This window comes from Crocodylus porosus, unplaced genomic scaffold (genome assembly GCF_001723895.1).
Source record: "Crocodylus porosus isolate Cpor-Errol unplaced genomic scaffold, CroPor_comp1, whole genome shotgun sequence".
Taxonomy (NCBI): Eukaryota; Metazoa; Chordata; order Crocodylia; family Crocodylidae; genus Crocodylus; species Crocodylus porosus.
This window is the reverse complement of record NW_017728903.1, coordinates 174,085-194,662: the sequence shown is the minus strand read 5'-3', so window position 1 is coordinate 194,662 and position 20,578 is coordinate 174,085. Positions and strand designations below refer to the sequence as shown.

The following is a 20,578-nucleotide window of genomic DNA, read 5'->3' as shown; positions in this document are numbered from 1 at the left end:
TACTTAAAGAAGAGTGAAACATTGTGCTTATAGAAATAGTTATCAGTTTCTGGTTTCTCAGAGAGAAAATAAACTTAAGATCTGTACACAGGGTAATATATCAAGACAAAACAAGGCATGCAGGATTCCTTATCTCAGAACATTTAACTGAAATAAGCAGTATCGGCACCTCTGGTCTCTGTCTGTTTTCTTAGTCAAGTTAGGAGCCGGGTTAAATTTATTACCACAGTGGCATCTAACTGCACTATGTCCTGCCTAAACTAATGTTTAGTTCTATATTTTCATAAGCACTAATTCCCCTTCAAATGTGGTAATAAGAACATAGATGCTCCTGGATCCAAGTACCATCTTAAGGCTTTAATGATATGTTTTTTCCACCTCCCCTCCAGGCTAATGGCAGCTGGCAGGACACTACAACTCCTTCATCAATCACGTCACCTGCTGGAGACCCTGGAAGTGTTAATTCAGATGCATCTAATTAAGTTTTTAGGACCGATTGATGAGAGGAAAGAGGTCATTAGTGTAATTTGTCAATGTTGCTTTTGCCAATATTATAGTTTGTACAACTTGACACACAGCTAATTACCTCAAAACCCTGGAACCAATAGAAGAAGATTGTGATTTCAATGATACCTCTCTACCTCTCAGCCTCACACAGTTGAGTTCTTGATTCTGCCCATTGGGATGTGAAATTGTTTTAAAAGAACTTGCTTCATTTTCCTAACCAAATTCATTTTTTAAATATCAATTTTATGGTAAGAATCTGAAAAATCTCTCTTCTTCTAGGACTTGGCATTTGTCTCAAGTTTTCCAGTTTAAAAAGAATTGACTTATTTTAATTTCCATAAAATTTTTTTACTATGAAACTTCTGTTCTAGTTGATAGATACTAACAATTAAACCCCCTGTATTTGTAATTGTATGCGTTCTCTGTATTGTAATTTTGTATAGGAAAATAAGCTTTTCTTAACTCAAGTTCATTCTGAACTAATTAACCAGAACAGAACACTGCTTTACCAAAACTTTCATTGGACTTTGCTCTTGAATAGGAACTTCCATCTTTTGTGTCATTTCATATAGTTCGAATTTAATGTCTAGTGTAAACTCTGACTTCCCTGTGAATAGATTTTTGTGCATTTACGAAATGTTAAGACAAAGTCCATCATTTTCAGTTGAAATTTTATCAAAGATAATAAACTTCCAAAGCCTTTTTCCTTCCTGCCTTTTTATCAGCCTTTCCTTAAATCTTAGGGGCTTACAGATTTGAAACAGCTGCAAAATTACCTGCTACTAGAGTCAAGAAACCATTGTGTGTGTCATAAGAACAGTAGAAGTGCTGTGCTTCATCAGATCAATGGTCCATCTAGCCCAGTTGTAGGGGTGGATGCTGTGGGGCGGGGGAGTATTGAACCAGGTAGCTCTAGAACAAGTAGCTTTCACCCTTATTCAAAGGGATCCACGAATGAAGAACGTACTTCTGATTTGATCATAGTCATCTTTCACAGACCCTGTAGACAGTCTGTGTACTTCCAGGAGTTTGTGAACCACGGGTTGAAAACCACTGCTCTAGCTCAGTGTTTCTCAACCTGTGGGTTGTGACCCAAAAGTGGGTTGCAAGAATCTATGAATTGCAAACAAACTTTAAGAATGGATTCTCCTTTTTTAAAGGAGAAAAATATGGGAAACTGGCTTTTCCCTTGCAGGCCATCAGACTTCCAGCCTGCAAGGGGTTGCTTGGGGCTTACTATGCCCCACCCTCCCCTACACACTAGGGTGCTGGGGGGTGGAGGAGGGGCAGCAGGTCAGAAGTGAGGAGCACTGGTTCAGGACTGGTTGTAGTTGTTTACAAATGGGTCCTGGTACAAAAAAGGGTTGAAAACCACTGCTCTAGGGAGACCTCTCTTCAACATCTGCTTTGCCTCTATATATTGGTTTAGAGATGTCAGAGGAAGCATCCCCAAGCTGTTCTGTTCAGCAGCCATAAATCAATCCATCAAGCATGGATGTATCCAATCCCTCTGTTCATTGGGCTCTGCTGTCCTGAGGGCAAAGCCTTCCTGAAGTGAACTGTGTGTTGCATAAAAAAGAAAAAATTTCATTCATTTTAAACCTGTCCCCAGTGCTCACAGGTTGGGAGTGGAAGAACAAATTCTAGTGCCTCCCAGAGCAGCTGTTCCTGGGGAAGCAGCTGCTTTGGTCCCCTGCTCCTGGCCCATCTCTGCCTCTCTGTGCTGCTGTTCCTGGGGAGTTGCTGGAGCTGTGAGGCTCCCCAGTCTTTCCCAAGCAGTTCTAGCCAGCTCACAGCCTGGCACTGTGGTTCAGCATGGTCAGGTCTTAAATATGAAATGATCATACTGGAAGCTCAAAATTATTGCATTTGCTGAAAAAACGTGTACTATGAAATCATATCCAAATAAGTCTTATTTACATAATATTGCTCACTGTTTCTGTCCGGTGAGAGAATTGTTTCACCAAAGCTGAAGCATTTCTTTATTTCGAGGCTAGCAGGGTAAGAAGGTGCTGAAGCAAACCCAGAAATAAGTTAAGACGCCCTGAGAATGACTGGAGTTTGCTGCATCAGTGAGCTGCCTCAAAACGTATTGTACAGTGTGAGCACTTTTATTCATCGTACAAGGGTTGAAATGATCGTACACCTGGCAACACCGCCTCGGGTCTGCCCGGGACCGGCGGCTCCGGGCGCCGCCCGCCGCGGCAGGACCACACCTCCCAGCATCCCCAGCGGTGCCCAGAATGCCCTGCACCGGCTCAGCCTCATCTCACCCCAACCCTGCTGTTGCCTGGCTCGCAGCTGGCGCATGCGTGGAGAAGTACGGGTCCCGGCAGGCACTGCGGACGTTTGAGCGAGCGCGGGCGCGATGGAGGTGGTAGCCGCTCAGGAGCCCGGCTGGGGCTGCGGGGCAGCAGGCGCGCTAGAGCCCGCCCTGAGCACTGCCCTGGGGTGCGGCAGCGGCGGGATGCCCCGAGGTGAGGCGCCGCGCAGCTCCGGCAGAGCCGGGAGCCCGGGCTCCGACGGAGACTTCTCGCCTGGTCCCGGACCTGCCTAGAAACCGGGGCCGCCCTGCGGGCCGGAGCGGACACCATTGGGGTTGGGTCCAGGGCCTGCGGGCGAGTCCTGTGGGAGGTCGTATTCGCTCTACCCCCCGACCCGGTGATGTGTTGGTTGCTTGTCTCTCGTAGGAGGCGAGGCTGGGGCAGAGGGAGCCGAGCCCTGGGGCTGTTCGGAGCTACAGAAAGTACCGAGCCCTGGAGCTGCAGTGAGGGCACGAGCGAGCCCCTGTGAGAGGGCAGAAAGGAAAAGGTCCTGGTCTGGTCACAGCCCCACCACGGGCAGGCAGGCCCCCAGTCCCAAGCAGGCATTGCCCTGGAAAAGCAGTCCCAGGAAGGCCCTGGCTTTTGGGTCACCCCCCTCATCCTCCAGGTCACGAGTCACCCGTCGCTCCTGGCGTCGCTCCAGTCTGAAGGGAACTAAGCGCCGGAAGTCACTGCCTCCTTTTCACCCTGATGTGACAGGTATGTGCTGCCCTTTTTTTGTGAGCAGACTGATGGGAAACTTATGTGAGAATCTGGGCCAGTAGAGCTCTGAGTCGATATGTGTATTTAAAGCATGAAGGGACCAGCTTGGCCCTGAAAGTTGCTTCATTGTGGACTGCATTGGCCGTGCCCACACTTGAAAGTTAAATGTTCTGCTGCGATGAACAGTCTCCTCAATCTTGCCAATGTCTCTAGAGTGCAAAAGCATGAGTCCAGGTATGGACTATTTCAGCTACTCACAGCTTGGGGTAAATACTACCTTTTTAAAAAGTTTTGAATTTACTTTTTTTTTAGAACTGAGCAAATCAATCAGCCTGGATTTGCCAGGGACTGACAGACTTGCTGAGCTCCTGCTGTCCAGTTTTCAGGTGAGACTTTAGTTGTGTATGGTGAAAGGAGAAACTTTGCTGTGGTGCTTTTTACTCTTCCTCCTGTTGCACTTGGCTAAACCACAGTTTTCCTCCTCTTTATGAGGTAGCCTAATGAAAAGCTACTCAATATCCTTTGAATAGCTGTTCTTAAAAAAAAGAAAAAAGGCGGGGGTGGAAAAAAAGGATATTGCTTTTTTTATTCTTTCAGTTTTCTGCCCAGAAGCTGGAATGTGCCTTGATGCAGACTGATGGGTTCAGCCCTGAGGCTTTCAGAGCAAACAGTGAGTCTCCTTGGAATATCTTTAGTTGTGCATTGGGAGAGTCATATCTTCTGTTTAAGTCGTATCTTCTGTTTAAGATGGTTTTGGGAAGCAGCTGAAGAGCTGTAAGTCAGAGCACCAAACCAAGCATTGATTGCAGAGTTGAGCTTCATTCTACTGAAGCCTGTGGAACTGATCACTAAACTGTCCACTGATGCAGAACTGACCTCATTTGCAGGGAACTCAGTTTTAGAGGAGCTAAAGCGCTGCATAGAGAGATTGAAGCTGGATGGAACGCTGAAGAAATGTGCAGAGGAGACTCCAGGGTAATGACGCGTCTCCACGGTCACTGTGTTATTGTCCCATGTTGGAGTGGAGGTTCTAGTTTAGCTTCTGTTCAACTATCTTGCACTGCAGCACATTAAACTAATCAAAGTTCTGCATCTATAGGCAGTAAGAAGCTCATATGGATGTTGAGGATGATGATGATGATGTGTTGCAGGATTACAGTCTTTAGTACTGGAATGTTTTAATTATGAGTAAAGGTCTACAGGCTAAAATGCCACAACTCTTGTCTGCATAAGTCATGTGGGAACACTGAACTCACAGCCCCTGAGAGTTCATGCTTTGGACAAATGTGGGGACTCTATAGGTGGGTCAGTCATACATGTGTTAAAGAAAGAGAGAGAAATCTGCTGATACGGATGGAAAATATTCATTGGAGTAGTTGGGGCACTCATGTCTGGAGGAGTACTAGACTCATCCACAAGCGCGTGCTTGGTTGCATTTGTAGTCTGTTACCTTAGGCGTTCGTGCAGGCACAGTGCAAAAAAACGAAGGAATCGTCATGACCCTGTGTGGGTACAAACTGCCTGTTATACCTTTTAGATTGTATTTCACTTTGTGCTTGTGTGTTTTAGGGTTTTGTCGGACCCTGCGCTTGGCGAGTCTTTGGCCCAGATTAAGGAATATATAGCCAGGTGAGATTAAATTGAGTCCAAGCCTAGCTTCCTACAGTTGGATACAGATGAGCTTTTTCTTGCAGTTTTCTGGATTGTCACTGAGCCCCTTGTTTAAACACCAAGTTGTGTATTTGAAATGAGGGGAGAATACTATCTATATATGAAGAGAAGCTTGACATAGGACTAACACACTAAACTCTCTCAAGAACCCAGCAAGTTGGTCTTTCTCCCACACTTAATCTTTCTATCCTCTTTTTGGTCACTTTGCAGGTTTACTGTGGAGTGTCAGTCTTGGGATCAGCTTGTAATAAGTTATGAGAAAATGGCTGAAGAAATGCCCAGGTTAGATGATTATCCTGTGTCTTATCCTTCTCAATTAAAGAAAATAAGATTTAATACTGGGAATCTAAGAGGGCTTTAATTTGACCTTTTGAGTATTATTGCAATATTTGAGATTTAAATTGCTTAAAAAAATCTTTAGCATTTGGGGTCACCTGTAAACTCTGTGCTTTAAGTGTAACTGAATGTACATGATCTCAGCCCACAGTTACACCTATGAGATAACAGGTGCAACTAATCTGCTGTCAGTCATGCCTATGCCAGGCTTCATGGAAACTGGACACTTAACATTATGCAGTGGTTCAATTTGTTCTTTGCTGTTTTCGTGGGGTTTTTTTGTTTGTTTGGGTTTTTTTTAAGACAATTGGAGAAGTGCAAGGCAAATGAAGAGGAGGTGGATCCTGCTGATTATTTAGGATCATCTCAGGCTAAGGTTATCAACAGCAAGCCTGACTACCAGAGAATATTAGACAGCCAGAGTGAGGTCTTTGATTGCATGGAGCTCGTGGTGAGTTGCATCTCAGTCCCTGTAACATAGTATTAATTTACCACTTCAAGGGAAATGGAAATAATGGTGAATTATTTGGTAGAGAAGTAATCAGATGTTGATTGTTGGTGGAAACAGGTGTGGGTAGGGGATTGGAATGACAGTGAACTAATATCACTGTGTGGGTACATCAGTGAATTAACTAGATTTCACTGTCCAGAGATAACACACGTATTGTATATTGTTGTGGAAACACTGGATTCTCTTCTCAGTGTTAGATCAGTTGCCTTTGGAAGAGACAGAATATGTGGGAGCTGTTAGAGTACTTTTGATCCTTTGAAGAAGGGTTGTCTTCTGTACTCTGCAGCATGGAATTTTAGCACAAGGGTCATTCACTGTTTACAGACAAATTCTCCAACAACAAACATGAGAAAGTTGTTGCTCTGTTTTTATGATTCATTCTGTGTTACACACCTGTATGACAGGTTTAAAAAAAACCGTGAACATGTTTATTGAATTAATTATTGATGCTTTGGTTTAATGTTTGCTTATTCATCTAGTTCATTAAACCATCAAAAGCTTTGCTTTTCTTTTGTGTTGAAAGTTTCCCTGAAATTTCCCTCTTGTGTTTTGTAGCTGGATGAAATGCAGATGGCAGTGAAGTTGTTGCAAGCATTCATGAGAGACAGTACCCAGTACCTCCAGAATTTATCAGAACAACTTGGTAAGGGGCTGTTTCTTCTATGGGACAGTACTTGCTGCTTGTTCATTGAATTCAGAACTGGCATTTTGCTCAGTCCAGCAAACACTGTCTTATGTGGCATTAAAAGGTATTAGGGACTAAGGATGATAGAACAATTATTTAACAAAGGATTTATTTATTTTTATTATAGCTCTTAATCCCCCTTTTCATGGGGAAAGGGAGAGGATAGGGTCTCTCTGTTCAAGCATATGCTTCCTACTGATTTGTTGTGCTGGACAACCCTATACCATCAGTAAGCTAATATTGGAAGTTAGATGAAAGATGTCTATAGGTTTAGTTGAACATTGTGCTGCTTGATACCAAGGTGCTTCCATGCGACCTTGAAAAACATATGGCACCTCTGAACACTGCCTGTTGAAACTATCCATATCAACCTGCTGCCTGGTGTTCTTCAAGCCAAGAATTGGCAAAATCAGCCCTCAGTTGCTGGGTATTGTACTAGGTTTTTAGGAGGAAGAGCTAAGAGCAGCTGGTTGTAGTCTAATGTTGGGGTTTGTGGAGGGTACCATCAAAACAAAGTCTGGGCTGTAGACATGGGGAAACTGAGGCCAAGTGAAGGGCTGGGGCAGGTTTGGGGCCTTCACCTTGCACAAGTGGTGGTGAGGTGCTGGGAGTTCCTGACTTGCACCAACCTGGGGCCAGGCCCAGGCTGTGCTGCTCACGGTGACTTCTCTTCCAGCCTCAAGAACCTTCTGCCACTTGGAGAACTCGCCTGTGCGGAAGCTGCTGGGGGGGGCCAGGAAGCAGCTACATGGTGCTGGGAACCAGCAGCCGCCTGAGGGCTGAAGGCAGGCGCTGGGCGGGTCGTTCCTGCCTTTGCCTGCCCCTTCCGGCGTCCGGGGCAGCAGTCGCGTGGGGCTTACAATAGCCTAAGTCTGTATCGGGCTTGTCCGCGCCGCGCCGGGATGTGAATAAAGCAGAAACTACGGCCGCTGTCACGTGGGCTGCAGTGCGAGGGAGGGGTGGGGCAGGGGAAGTAGGGGTGGGGTGGGTGGCTCAGCTGATCTGCGCATGCGTGCGAAACCAGGCCCGTGCCAGGTATTTCCCGCTTCCGCATTCAAATGACGTAACGATCGTCCTGCATGGGGACGTCTCATTGGCTGCAGTAGCCGTCCGTCACATCGGGAGAGCCAATTGCAGGGTGCCGCTTCACTGAGAGGCCAATAGGGGCAGAAGGACATATGGGGTACTGGAGCCCCGCCTCCCGCCGCGAGGAACTGCAACGGGGTGCGATGTCGGTGTCAGCGGAACCTGTCCCACTGTCGGGGGTGGCCTGGGCCTCCAGCCCCGCCGCGCTGCCCACCGCCTGGACCCCAGTGAGCAGACCCGCCCCGAGCCTCTAGCTTCGCCCCCCCCCGCCCGGTGGCGGCCCCCCACTAGTCCCGGGGCCTCGCTTGACCGAGCCCCGTGTCTTGCCCCCAGATCCTGAGCACGGTGGAAGGCGCCGCCGCCAACTTCGGGAAGGGGTTCGGGCAGAAATCCAGCTACTACCTCTGCCAGAGCTGCCAGGTGAGGGGGGTGGGGGGCGCCTGAGCGAGGAGTCGGGACCCCGGTGCGGCGGCCCGTGCCCAGCCCCTCTGCTCCCCGCAGGCCGGCCCGGGGGACGTGGTGGCGGACGTGCAGGTGCTCGGCGAGAGGACGGCGCTGCCTGCGGGCTACGCCTACGCGCAGGAGTTCCTGGAGCCCCGTGAGTCCCCCGGCCGGCTGCCCTGAGCCCGCAGCACTCCCCGCGCAGCAGGGGGGAGCCCGGCCCCCAGCGCAGGCACCGCGACTCCCGGGCTCGCCTGTAGCCCGCAGGGGCCGGGAAAGCCCCATCAGTGATTCCCAGGGCCCTTACTTAGGACCAGCTCTTCCCCCTGATGGGAGTGGGATTTTTAAAGCAGCGGGTGGTGGCAGAGCTCAGTCCTGCTCCTGCTGGGAAGCTACTGAGACGGCTGGTGTCGGTACTGGTCTTCCCACCCTCAGGAGCCCTGCGGGGTCTGTGCGGCTCGTGGGGTGGGTCACTGGCAGAGCCAACCCCTGCACACTGGTGCTTTGCAAGTTCATACGGGCAGTGACACAGCCCCCTCGCTCCCCCTCAGGAACAGCAGTCTCCAAGAAGAAGCGCGTGTGCGTGAGGCTTGTGCCCGTGGGCACAGCAGAGCTTGTGGTATTTGACATCAAGCTGAGCAGCAAAAGCAAAGCAGTCCCACACTATGTGAAAATCGGGTAACACGATGCCCCCTCCCCTTCTGCTGCCCCTCAGCACTTGCTTTCTGTGGCTTCGACATGCTTTTGTCTTCTTTAGAGAAATCGGCAGCTTCGCTATTTGGTGTAAAAAGGGACATGCTCCTAAACCCAAGCCCCTCCCCAAGCCAAGAAACATCAGTCTCACCCTGAAGCAACTTTCACTAGAAACAGCTGAACCCAACCAAGCCAAGTGAGTGTTTGGGGCCACCTCTGTTTTTATTGACAGGCTCCTGCACTGCGATTGTGTCCTGGTTGGTTAGTGTGGCCTCAGCTTGGTTTGTTGTGGCGCTTTGCTTGTGCTCCCCAAGGACAGCTGTAATGTTAAGCCATTTTAAAGGAGTGAAGGGATGGGACACACCATTAGCTGAACTGATGCGATCCTTTCAGGAGTTTGCTCATTTACTCAAACTGAACAACCAGCTTTAAAGTTACAGTGGTTTAGTTTCCAGAAACAGTAGGTGAGCAGTAAAGTACTGTGGATTTAAAATCCTTTAACTGTTTATCTGGTGAGGCATAAGGGTTTGGGGAAGTACCTTACACTTTCTGTGCACAAAGAGGAGACTTGTTGTCCACAGGAGTACTGGAAGCCCAGGTTAGCATTGCTTTAAGACTCTAAGCCAGGGCTGGGCAATTATTTTGGGGCGGAAGGCTGTTTACTGAGTTTTGGTAAGCCATTGAGGGCCACATGACAGGCAGCCAGGGGCAGATAAACATTAATTTTCTTAATTTTGGAGGGGTCCACAGGCCAGATAGAATGGCCTGGTGGGCTGCATTTTGCCCACCCCTGCTCTAAGCAGAAGAAGGAATTTGTGCCACAGAACTGGCAGATAAAAACAGCTGAAGTCCACAGGATTTCACAGACTTAGTTAAGTTTCTGCTCTGCAGGATGGAGTTCCCATCAGAGAAGTCTGCCACTCACTTTGGCTCAAAACACGCATCTCTTAAGCGACATGACTCCATTTATGAGGCCTCTAATCTCTATGGCATTTCGGGTAAGTGCAAGTCACTCTTGAAACGAGAGGAGTTGCTTAATAGACCACCCCTGTCAGTCTTAGTCATCTGTGAGCATGTCAGCTTCTCAGTGCAGTTGCATACTTCAGGCAGAAGTGACTGTGTAAGGTGGTCTCCATCTCTTGTGCACTATGGCGTTTCGTTCGGCTGGGATGTCTTTCCGTGGGGCATGCTGCCTTCTGGTGTTTGGGTGGTAGAGTTGTTACATGAATCTGGCCAGACTTGCTCTTGCTGCTTCAAGCCCTCTACTAGTTCAGAAGTTAAGCACTAAAAGCTTACCTGTACTTCTGCCAGGAAACCGATGTCTCAGTCAGGCTGGGCCTCTTTCCTCCTCCCTGCCCCCGTTTTCCCCTACAGAAGCAGTGTGGATGTGCTGTACTGAGCTGCCACATATCCCTTCCCAGAAATCAATCACTTGGTCTGTGGGGCAGGTACTGGGGCTCAGACAGTAGCAGCCTGAGTCTAATGAGCATCTCTCTCTCCTCAGCAATGGATGGAGTGCCATTCACATTACACCCCAAATTCGAAAGCAGCCTCGCTCGTGGCACTCATGTGAGTATTGCTACAGGTTAGCACAACTGCAGTATCCCTGGATCAGCATCTAGTATTGTCCAACTCCATACATGCCTTTCAGAGCACTCAGGAATAACAGGCTCGGAGGGACCACCAGGATCCCCAAGCCCAGACCACAAGACACCAATGACTAACAGACAGGGCAGAACCTTTGAGGCTTTTGCCCTAGACTAAGGCCCTGCAACAGCAGGTGAATCATGCTCAGATGGTGGTAGATGAACCTTGCCCTATGTAACAGGAAGGGAAAAAAGGGATGCGAGTAGGACAGTCAGTCAGTAAACTGGTCTGACAATCAGGGAGTAACTTGGAGTAGGACACACTGGCAATGCATGCAAAAGTTCTCAGCTCTTTGGGGCATAGACCAAGTTGACTGGTTCTTCTCATTTGAGCTGTGGCTAATGTCTTGGGCTTGAGGGAACCCAGCTGTGCATCAGAGGCAGAGGAGAAGCAGGCAGTTTCTTCTGCCACCTGCAGGGATCAGGGAACAGATCTAATTCAGCAGGTGAACTGAATCCAGAACAAATGACTCAGCCCTTAGGGGTGAAGCAGCAGGGGTGAGGGGGGCTTGTGAAGAAAACACAAATGCTTTACCACATGGTTACCTCTCTTCCAGGCCTTTTCCTTCTTAAATAATCTGAACATCAAGTCACTTGCTGACATTGAGAAAGAGGTAAGGACTGAGCCCTCCAGCCTCATTGGTAACACACTGGGGGAGGAGATTGGTCTGACAAGGGGAGCAGCTGGATCTTTATGCATGGCAGCCCAGTGCTGGCCTTGGTATTCACAGAGCTTGGCTTGTTCTCTTTCTGTTCCAGTACGATTACACTTTTGTAGTTGAAAGGACTGCAGCTGCCAGACTCCCACCCAGCATCTGCTAACAGCAGAGATGGCTTCAAACGTGGCCAAGATCTGACCCACTGAGGCTGATGTCCATGACCACCGTGTTGTACTTGACTCTCCCAGATAAACAGTCCTGTGCCAGACCAAACCCTCTCTGCTGCCCTCTAGCCTTGTACTTGTTAGAGCACATGGGTCTGGATCTCTTTGGTGCTCCCCTGTTTAGCAACTTCTGTAAGATTTTGTTCCCAGGGTAGTTGTAGCTGTAGCCTGAAGAACAGTAGCCTCTAACCTGCCCAGGATGGGGCAGGGGGGTGCATGCTGACTTAGGCTAGATGTCCTGTGCAAGGTTTCAGGATGGGTTTGCCCATGTGTTATTCCTTTGTACAACAAGGGATCACGTGTCATGTTGCCAGTGAGAGGTGTTGGCCCATCAGCATTAATCGTTCTGATGGAGGTAAATGTACCTACACCTATTCTCCTCCCCCCCACCAGACCAGAGGCACACATGGTGCATAATTTCTTTTCTTTATATGGCAGAAACACTAAGCAGCCCAAAGGATTTGAGGCTGATACTTTCCTACAGATTAAGCTACGTTTTTTTTTTTTTTTTTTGCCAAAGCTTTTACAGGCCTGTTTATATGCAAGTAAACAAACTGAATAACCTGCTTTTCTCTCCTGCTTTTGTAATCAGTGTGCTCACTGATGGGGTTGCCTTAAACACCTTTCATGTCCTTAGTCCCCAAAAGAAGAAATTCCAAACAAGTTTTAAAATACATTGATTCTGATTTAATTACCAAATGCTGTAAACGCTTCCTCAAGTGCAGGGCAGTACAAAACTCCCAACAGGTGGTGGCATGTCCTGGAAACATTATCTAAAAGTCAGCAGCATGCCCCTTGCAGTTGAGTGTTACACTGGGGTGGTTTCCCAGTGAATACGTAAGAGAGCTTTTCTGTGCCTGCTCCCAGATGAGGTTTAGAGTCAATGTCCAAAGAATAAAGATTCTCCTTGCACCCTGGAAACAGGTCCTCCTGTGTTGTCCCTCGCACCTGGCACTGTGGCGGGGGTTGGGACCATGGCCTGTTTCAGGAAGGCACTTTAAGTTTTGCACTCCCCAGAAGAAACTGAAGAATTCGGTCCACCAACAAGGCAAGGAAGAAGTCAGCCAGCAAGACCTGAGCGATCACGATCTTGAACTGAGGGACCAGGAGAACAGGAGCTCAGATGAGTCAAACACAGTTAATTCAACTATAACTTTATGGATAAAATGAACTGTTTGGGGAATTTAGTGGGCTTCAGCCTCACACAAGTACAGTGAATCTGCCTTTTGGCAATGCCAGGGATTGGTGGTAAGCATCTACTGTACCTTACTATGTGGTGCACTAGCAAAAAAAGGAATGGATATGAAGAGTGACCTTTTGCTTAATCTGACCAGGACACTGGATTGCGATGTAGAGAATGATAAGGCAGTATTCCAGCACCACTACCTGCAGGGGGCTGGGCTCAAAAAGTTTAGTGACCCTGTGTTGCTGCATAAGCAAGAGTGCAGTGGTGCCTGGTGCTGTGCTCAGAGCAAGGAAAGGGGAGAATCTTCTGTAAAGAAGTGGTTGGGGGGGGGGGGGTGTAAAATTAGGCAGTTCTTGTTTAAGGCTATTTAAGACTACTAAATTGCCGTTCATGATGTGACATCTTAACTCACCCAGACAAGTAACTTTGAATTCACAGTGAACACACAGCCCTTAATATTCCTTATGTATGGGCTCTTATCAAGTCAAGGGGTTTGTTCTTCCCTTGGAAGTGAGCTATTCATTCATAGAAGTCAGAACCCATACCGACTCCTGAAAAAGTCAGCATAACAAACACAGCCATCTGCACAGTGGTCCGTGATCTCCAATGTAATTAAAGCTGTCATGGGATTTTGCAAAGATGCCTGTGAGAGTTAAGTGTGTGACTTCTGGGGGACGGGGGGACATACCCTAACCTCTCTCTGCCCATTCTAGAAGTCCCAGTGCCATGAAGTTTCACAGCAATTACACCTGGGGGGGGGGGGGCAGTGTGTGGACAAGTCCCTTCTCACCTCTGTGGGGATTTCCACCAGACCAAACTGTTCGCTGAATTCTGGCGAGGAACCTGTAAGGAGGCCCACAATAGCAAGACCTGAAAGAACAATGCTCCACAGTAGAGGCTTGTTCTCTCGCAGACTCTCCATGAAAGGGTGGCCCTGGAAAAAGTAACATGGCACCAAGTCACGACACAGGAAAAGACATGCCACACTCACAAGGTGCAGAGGGGGGCTGGTTTTCAGGACCAAGGTCTACATAGGCCTAAAAGGGATCTGCAGGACTGTGGAGCTACATCCCCATCGCACACAGGCAAACGCTAATTGATGGGCTCCTTCAATTGTCACTTCAAGCCTCACATGCAACAAGCAAGGTACCAGAAGCAGGAACACCCAACCACATGCCACAGGACACATCCAGTGCCACAACAAAGTAATTGGTTAGTGTGTGACCCAGTGGACCCTAGGAGAGAGACTGCCCTCCACTATGGAAGGTGATAGAGCCCTCTCCAGTATGATGCAGGAAAAAAGTCCTGAGCAGAAAAGCAAGGCCCTTTAGCCACAATGCTCTGTATAAGTCCACCCTAATCCACACTTGCTTCAGTGGCCAACATCTCAATGGTTCAGAAGGCAGAAGCCCTCCCTTGCCTCACAGAAGCTAGTGCCACCCAGAGGTAGAATTCCTTCTTGGCCCCTTCAGGAAAAGGCCTGAAGCATAGGATTATGACACCTGCTGCCTGCAAAAGAGCTCTCTTCTATATCCCAGCAACATGACTCATGCTGATTGATGCCCTGTCTTTTTGCACCACCCCTCCCAAACTCCATGTGAGCTGCAAAGGTGAGGCTGAAGTCTGGAACTATTCCTTCCCAGGAATGCAGGTTATGTGCACCTCACCTTGTAATTGATAGCGAAGGTGGCCATCTGCATGGCCATCGACATGATGTAGACTGTGCTGTTCACCAAGCTGGGCTCAAACTCTTTGTACAAATCCACAAACTCTTCTTTCCTTCAAAGAAATGGAGATGTACCCCTGTGAAAGACCCATGGACCTGGGCTAGATTACACAGGGCCCTGTCCGTACTTGGATTCTACAGGCTAGAAGGGCTCTGGGACAGCATAGGCCACAGACCTTCACCCCCACTTCTCAGCATCATGCCCCTGAACCAGAACTCATTGTGTGGGAGAGGCTGGCAGAGCAGGCACAGCTCACGAGCTCCTGAAACATGGCCTTGTTTCAGAGCAGAGCGAAGCCCCAGCATTTTCTGTAGGGAGATTAGAACTTGCCAGAACTTTCCACTGTGAAAGTATCTATCTAATTGTAACAACACAGTGCAGATTGATGAAAGCAAATGTCCTTCTGGAAGGAGAAACTGAACCTGCCCGAGCTGCTCCTCTTACCTCCAGTATACCCAACTACAGGACATGTTCCCATTTTTCAGCAATGGAATGACAGCACTCCATTTTTCAGTGGAACGTGGTCCATACAAGTGCCCTAGTCTCACCCCAAAATTTAAAGTCTCAGCTGAGCTTTGGCAAGTTGTCTACTTCCACTTATCTACTCTTAAATAACCTTTGGGACCATTTCCCTTTCCCCTGCTGCTTAGAAGTTGAATCTGAAGTGGCCTGGAGGTTCCACAGGAAGGGAAGACAAAGCACCCTGATAAATGCAGGTCTGTCTGGCCCTTCCCTGCTCAACCAGGGCTTCCCCACCCAGCCATGTGATGGCATTCTGGCAAAATGCACTTCACTCACTTAGGTTCACTGCGAACCTGCGCACCACGATACAGGTACACAAGGCTGAGGAAATGGACGAGGAACTGCAGCAGCACTGTCAGCACCGTGTACAGGTTGAAGATGTTGGGTAATGGCCGCTCCTTAGAAAGAGTTTTCAGTGGCTGGAAACAAACAGGGACGTCAGGGTTTGACTGGAAGGGATCTGCACAGGGATGGCAGCATGGAACAAGCACAGCACTGGCTGGCAGGACAGTGTGAGCCCTGGGGACATGCAGCTGTGCTGGTAAGAACTGTAGCCATGACACCATCTGCAGGGCAGCCCTGGCAGGAGTATATTATATGGCTATGGTCTGCACTGAACTTTGTACCGTCACTCCCACACCCCAGCAAATTGGACAGGGATCTCATTGTCAGAACACCACAGGTGGGCCACAGAAGGGTCCTCCATTTTAGCACTGTGGAAATGAACAAGCTCTGGCTAAGCAAAGAGGGAGGAGCTGCTTTGACCAGGCAGAGCCCTTCACTCTCCCCAACATGCTAACCACCCGATTTCCATGACCCAGGGAACACCCCCCAGCCCAGGAGCTCCTGACTGGACTCCTGTACCTTTGACCTGGAGATGAAGAGGAAGCAGCCGGCCAACAACAAACCCTGCAGTGTCGCCTGGAAATCACTGAACTTCACCCCTTCTAGGTAGAGCACACTCTGGCTGTAGGCGAGGATCAGGGCATTCAGGGCCAGGATCTTAAACATTTGGAGTGTGGTCACCAGCGTGCAGCGGCCTTGCTTGATCACGTGGCAGACTGCAGAGAGATAGAAATGCCCTGTCGTTTCCACAGCCAGCTCTGCCATGCAGCTGCCCTCCCCTCTGGGAGACAGCACAACTCATGCTCAGAACCTGGTGTGCTTAGGTTAGAGGCTAGAAGATGAGGCTCTCCCTGCCCCTCAGCCACCACCATGCTGCAGTTCTTAGGCTTGGCTGCTCCATGAGCTGTGGTTTGGGGCAGATTTCCCATGACAGCAGGGTCTGATCTCCCCTTCCCTCACCTCTGAGGTCACCTCGTCCTTCAAACTTGGACGGGTTCATGCCATGCCAGACTTGCAGGCAGAAGTGGGCAGTCATCCTGTATGCCTACACCCACACCCACACCCAGCTGTGCACAATCCCTTCCCCCCCCACCCCCAGCCTGGCACTTACTGCACTGAATGGAGGAGAGCTTGGATGTGAAGGGAGCAGCGATGCTGGCATCACCCAATTTCACAACGGGCACATGATCATCTTCTAAGTCCTTCAGAACCTGGCTGATCCGCTCCTGCTCATCAGCACAAGGGAGAAAGGGAGAGACGTGCATGTGTCTTTAGAACAGGCTAGGAGACAGACATGCTGTAGGTCTGCCTGCCCCTGCCAGACATCACCATCAAGGCAGCTGGCTGCCAACCATTAGATGGCTCATGACAGATCCTGCATTATAGAAGCCAGCTGGCCGATACCCACAGTGTTCCAGGGAAGCACAGACAGGCCAAGCTTGTGGCTCTATACAAGGCTGCTAGTTACAAGCAATGCAAATAACTGACCACCATGAACGTTCCTGCTTGAGCTGGGCAGAGACCAGGGCCCCAGGGAGAGGAAATGCAACCCACCTTGGGCTCCACACCCCATTTCTTCCCCCAGAGTTCTGAGGTACACCAAGCAACAACGGCAGTGCCCCACTACTTCCCACCAATAAAGGTTCTGGACGGGGAGGAGCTGGTAGGGTGGTAGGGGCAGTAGGGGCAAAGCTGTCCCTCAAGCCCTAGGTGGCAGAGCAGGGCCCAGGCCTGACAGATGTGGTTACCAACCCGATGGATGGCCAGCTGCTCTTCTCTTTGGGACAGGACCCGGTGCTTGGCACCACGGGAGGTCGGCTTCACAATGCCACTCCCCATGGCCGGCAGGGCAGGTCTCCCATCACTGGGCCCGTCACGAGGCTTTCTCTTCCTCTCGGGCAGTCTCTCTGGAGCATTCGCCAAGAGCGCCACCCCTGCAGGACCAAAATGTCAGCTGCAGGCAGCAGAAGAGGGAAGACCCTATGCTATGAGTCTGGGTTGGAAAGCAGAGCAGGAACTAGAAGCCAGGACCCCAGGGTCCCTATGTCCTACATGGTAACTCATATCCTCTCCCTGTGTAAACAGCTCTGAAATGTTCCAGTAATTCCTGGAGGCAGGAGGTAGGTGCTACCAAGGAGTCACTGCTGGGAGCAGCCATCACTGTGCACATAGGGAACAACAGCAAGGCTAACAGCAAAGTGGAAGCAGGCTACAAGCCTCAGCTGGGTAGAAAGGACCGAAGTCCAGAGCATGTGATGTACCAATCCAATGATTCTGTGGGAGATGGCTTCTGACTGCTCCCAGCAGGATCAAGCCTGCCTTGCAGAGGCAAATACCACCCTCCAGGTCTGAAAGCAGCCTCATGTGTAGCCTGGCTATGTGGGGTTGTCATGTGCATGCTGGGCTCCCCCACTCACATCCCCTGCTCAAGGGCCAAGGTAGCTGGCCAGTCTCCATGAGGCTTTCCCAGGACATGCAGTTTGCAACCTGTGCTTCCCCCTCTGCCCAGAAGCACAAGCTGTGTGTTTATTTCACCAGTCCAGCACTTGCTGTGCTATCCTGCAAGAGAAATTTCTGTCCAAAGGGAACAGGATTCATTGCTGACCCCTCCCTGCTGGGGGCATAACCAGTGTGGGAAAAAGAACCATAAGCAGCCTCTGAATACCAAATCCTAGGCCCAGAAGCTAACCAGAGGGGCACGTGCAAACCTCCTGTTTACCCTATGCTGGGACTCACCCACATCCGCGTGCTTCAGAGCCCCAACGTCATTGGTCCCATCCCCACACATCAGTGTGACATAGCCCAGTCCCTTCAGTGTGGTGATCACAAATTCCTGTGGGGGTAAAGGCAGCATCAAACACCTGTGCCTGCCCACTCTGGCAGAAGACTTTGTATTTGGAGGCAAGGGGCTGTGGCCTTGAGCAACACATCCTACTGGAACCAAATTGCGCTCACTTCCCATCCAGTCTCCCCACTTACATCACTTACAGGCACATGCCAGATGCTGCTTTGGAGATGATAATATAGTTAATAGTTACCCTGCCTATTCAAGCCTGGCAGACCCACTGTACTGCCTCTGCTTTACAGGAAACCTGTGAGCTACAAAGGGCTAAGGTGCCAAATGCCTAGGATTCTAGTTAAAAGGAACACAGCAGGGACTGAGCCCGAGAAGCTTATGGGTCTACCTGGTGTGTGGATCTGCTCATGAAGCCAGGGGGCAGCCGTGAGCCTCACCTTTTGCTTTGGTGCTACTCGAGCAAACACCTGGATGCATGGGATGAGCTTCAGCAGGAGCTGCCTTCTTGCTGCCTGCAGGTATGAGAGACCCTCGCCTGTGATACACAAGTCATATTGCTGCGTCAGCTCCTGCGGGGTGTGAGGGAGGGCAGGGAGTGCTACAGTGCCATCAATGGACTGCCACTGCCAGCTGGAGCCTGGAACAAGAGCATACATGGCATAAGCATAGATGCTGCCAGGCACAGTTTGAGGTGAGGCTGCATTGGTGCTGTGCTCATGGCACTTCCTGCTGCTTGAAGCCCCTCATCGCTACTGAATGAAACCCTTCAACAGCCCTGATGACAGACACCCAAGCAGCTCCTGGCCCTGCTCCATCCCTTATACCTACGATGCACGCATGGACCCATCACCACAGCATCTGAGCATCTCAGCCTGGAATGACTTGGGAGCCAGGAGCAGGAAGGAAAGGAGGGATCCAGGCACATGTGTGTCCCACATGCACGGGTGCCCCCTCCCCCTTACCTGACCTGAAGCGGAAGCAGATGCAGCAGCAGCAGAGCCAGCAGTGGGGGCAGCAGCAGCTGATCCCCCTAAGGTAAGTGGGCAGAGGGACTGGACACAGCAGAGCTGATAGGGAGCCCTGCCGTGCGAACAGAGCAGAAAGGGCCAGGAGGAAGACTCCTACTAGGGCAGGGCAAAGGCACCACACTAAGCCATAAACAAGCAGCAACTCCTACAATGGTGTCGACACGGAGCACTGCCAGGGCCCCTGCCTGGGGGGCGGCAGCCTACCTGGGGCTTGTCTGAGGCCTCTACCCAGACAGAGCCCATGGAGGGGCTGGCATCTCCCCATCCCCTGGCCTGCAGGAGTTGCCCAGCAAGGCCCGAGGAGGCAGGGATTGGGGACCTCCACACCTGTCCTGCAGGGGCCCACCTTAGGCCCTGGAGGTGCAAGTGAGGGAGCTCCAGGAGGAGGTTAGCAGGCTGAGGATGAAATTGATGGCTATTTCCTTTCCCTGCAGGGCCACACACCCAAGGAAGAAGCACCTCGGGAAGTGCCCTCCACTGCAGAGTGGCAGACGGTCACCTCCAAAACCAGGGCTGCTCGTAACACAGCAGTACCAGTTCCTCCAGTCCAGCTGGAGAACAGGTACGAGGCCCTGGCAACCCTGGAGGAGAAGGAAGGAGAGGAGGCAACCAGAGCAGAGGCAACTCCACACTCTCCACTATCCCAGCAGGCTGATGGAGCTAAGCAGTCCCAGAGAAAAAAGCATTGAGTGATCGTCATAGGCGACTCCATCCTGAGGGGTACAGAGGGCCCCATCTGTCACCAGGACCCCTTGACACGTGAGGTCTACTGCCTACCTGGAGCAAAGATTCAGGACATGAAGGGGATGATCCAGGCCGTGATCCAGCCCACCGATTACTACCCCATGGTTCTCATTAATGTGGGTATTAATGATGCGGCCAGGAGAAGCCCTGATCACCTGATGGCGGATTACCAGGCTCTGGGGCGCGTGCTGAAGGAGATTGGCGCATAGGTGGTTTTCTCTTCTGTCCTACCAGTGAGCGGACGTGGAAGACGTCATGAGACCTGCATCACAGAGATCAACTGGCGGCTTCAGGAATGGTGTCTCGAGGAGGGCTTTGGTTTCCTCGACAACGACCCACACATCACAACAAGAGACATGCTCAGGTGGGGTGCGCTCCACCTTTCCCCTAAAGGTAAGTGTGTGCTTTCTTCTAGGTTGGCAGATCTCCCCCGGCGGGCTTTAAACTAGGCTCGTCAGGGGAAGGGGAAGATGAGGAAGCCTTGGACCGCTAAACCAAGCAGCACTCATAAGCACAGCCCAGCCTAGACCAACGAGCGGAACATATATGCAGGTCAGCAACAGGGGCCAGGGCAATGCTGTGATTAGGGGGCCAGTGCATACATCCTCAGGAGGCCTCAAATGCCTCTACACAAACGCTCGTAGTATGGGAAACAAGCAGGAGGAACTTACCCTCCTGCTAGCTGACACCAACCCAGACATAGTGGGGCTCACTGAAACGTGGTGGGACCCAACGCACGACTGG

At 50.3% G+C, this 20,578-nt stretch overlaps 4 protein-coding genes across 5 annotated transcripts in view; 3 read left to right on the top strand and 1 right to left on the bottom strand.

The window, feature by feature from the left end:
* The window catches only part of PBX4 (PBX homeobox 4), a 61,943-nt gene extending 60,727 nt beyond the window's left edge, over positions 1-1,216 (top strand). For both annotated transcript variants that reach the window (XM_019556703.1, XM_019556702.1), the window contains exon 9: positions 390-1,216. In XM_019556703.1, coding sequence (XP_019412248.1) covers positions 390-482 — 93 coding nt within the window. In that variant the 3' untranslated portion in view covers positions 483-1,216. The remainder of the gene's footprint in view (positions 1-389) is intronic.
* A 1,617-nt stretch (positions 1,217-2,833) lies between these two features.
* DSN1 (DSN1 homolog, MIS12 kinetochore complex component) lies at positions 2,834-7,639 on the top strand. Its single transcript, XM_019556701.1, has 10 exons — positions 2,834-2,984; positions 3,198-3,530; positions 3,846-3,919; positions 4,131-4,203; positions 4,421-4,508; positions 5,103-5,162; positions 5,415-5,486; positions 5,844-5,991; positions 6,607-6,694; positions 7,413-7,639. Exons 1-10 carry the CDS (start codon positions 2,876-2,878, stop codon positions 7,517-7,519), a joined length of 1,152 nt encoding a protein of 383 aa, XP_019412246.1. The 5' UTR covers positions 2,834-2,875; the 3' UTR covers positions 7,520-7,639.
* A 289-nt stretch (positions 7,640-7,928) lies between these two features.
* MVB12A (multivesicular body subunit 12A) lies at positions 7,929-12,397 on the top strand. Its single transcript, XM_019556698.1, has 9 exons — positions 7,929-8,049; positions 8,156-8,242; positions 8,324-8,420; positions 8,815-8,941; positions 9,021-9,152; positions 9,848-9,954; positions 10,461-10,525; positions 11,160-11,216; positions 11,362-12,397. The coding sequence occupies exons 1-9, from the start codon at positions 7,966-7,968 to the stop codon at positions 11,422-11,424; spliced, it is 819 nt and encodes a 272-aa protein (XP_019412243.1). The 5' UTR covers positions 7,929-7,965; the 3' UTR covers positions 11,425-12,397.
* ATP13A1 (ATPase 13A1) overlaps positions 12,150-20,578 on the bottom strand; it is a 25,781-nt gene continuing 17,352 nt past the window's right edge. The window contains exons 18-26 of the mRNA XM_019556697.1: positions 18,500-18,699; positions 18,002-18,098; positions 17,018-17,199; positions 16,377-16,491; positions 15,785-15,981; positions 15,197-15,339; positions 14,339-14,450; positions 13,462-13,605; positions 12,150-12,580 (exon numbers count right to left, since the gene is read on the bottom strand). Coding sequence (XP_019412242.1) covers positions 12,470-12,580; positions 13,462-13,605; positions 14,339-14,450; positions 15,197-15,339; positions 15,785-15,981; positions 16,377-16,491; positions 17,018-17,199; positions 18,002-18,098; positions 18,500-18,699 — 1,301 coding nt within the window. The 3' untranslated portion in view covers positions 12,150-12,469. The remainder of the gene's footprint in view (positions 12,581-13,461; positions 13,606-14,338; positions 14,451-15,196; positions 15,340-15,784; positions 15,982-16,376; positions 16,492-17,017; positions 17,200-18,001; positions 18,099-18,499; positions 18,700-20,578) is intronic.

Bases quoted from the DNA above. Each gene is read 5' to 3' on its own strand.
- DSN1 (XM_019556701.1), top strand. From the start codon at position 2,876: ATGGAGGTGGTAGCCGCTCAGGAGCCCGGCTGGGGCTGCGGGGCAGCA. The intron at 4,204-4,420 runs GTGAGTCTCCTT...CCTCATTTGCAG, and splicing joins TGAGGCTTTCAGAGCAAACA to GGAACTCAGTTTTAGAGGAG. The intron at 6,695-7,412 runs GTAAGGGGCTGT...CTTCTCTTCCAG, and splicing joins GAATTTATCAGAACAACTTG to CCTCAAGAACCTTCTGCCAC.
- MVB12A (XM_019556698.1), top strand. From the start codon at position 7,966: ATGTCGGTGTCAGCGGAACCTGTCCCACTGTCGGGGGTGGCCTGGGCC. The intron at 8,942-9,020 runs GTAACACGATGC...TGTCTTCTTTAG, and splicing joins CCACACTATGTGAAAATCGG to AGAAATCGGCAGCTTCGCTA. The intron at 9,153-9,847 runs GTGAGTGTTTGG...TCTGCTCTGCAG, and splicing joins GCTGAACCCAACCAAGCCAA to GATGGAGTTCCCATCAGAGA.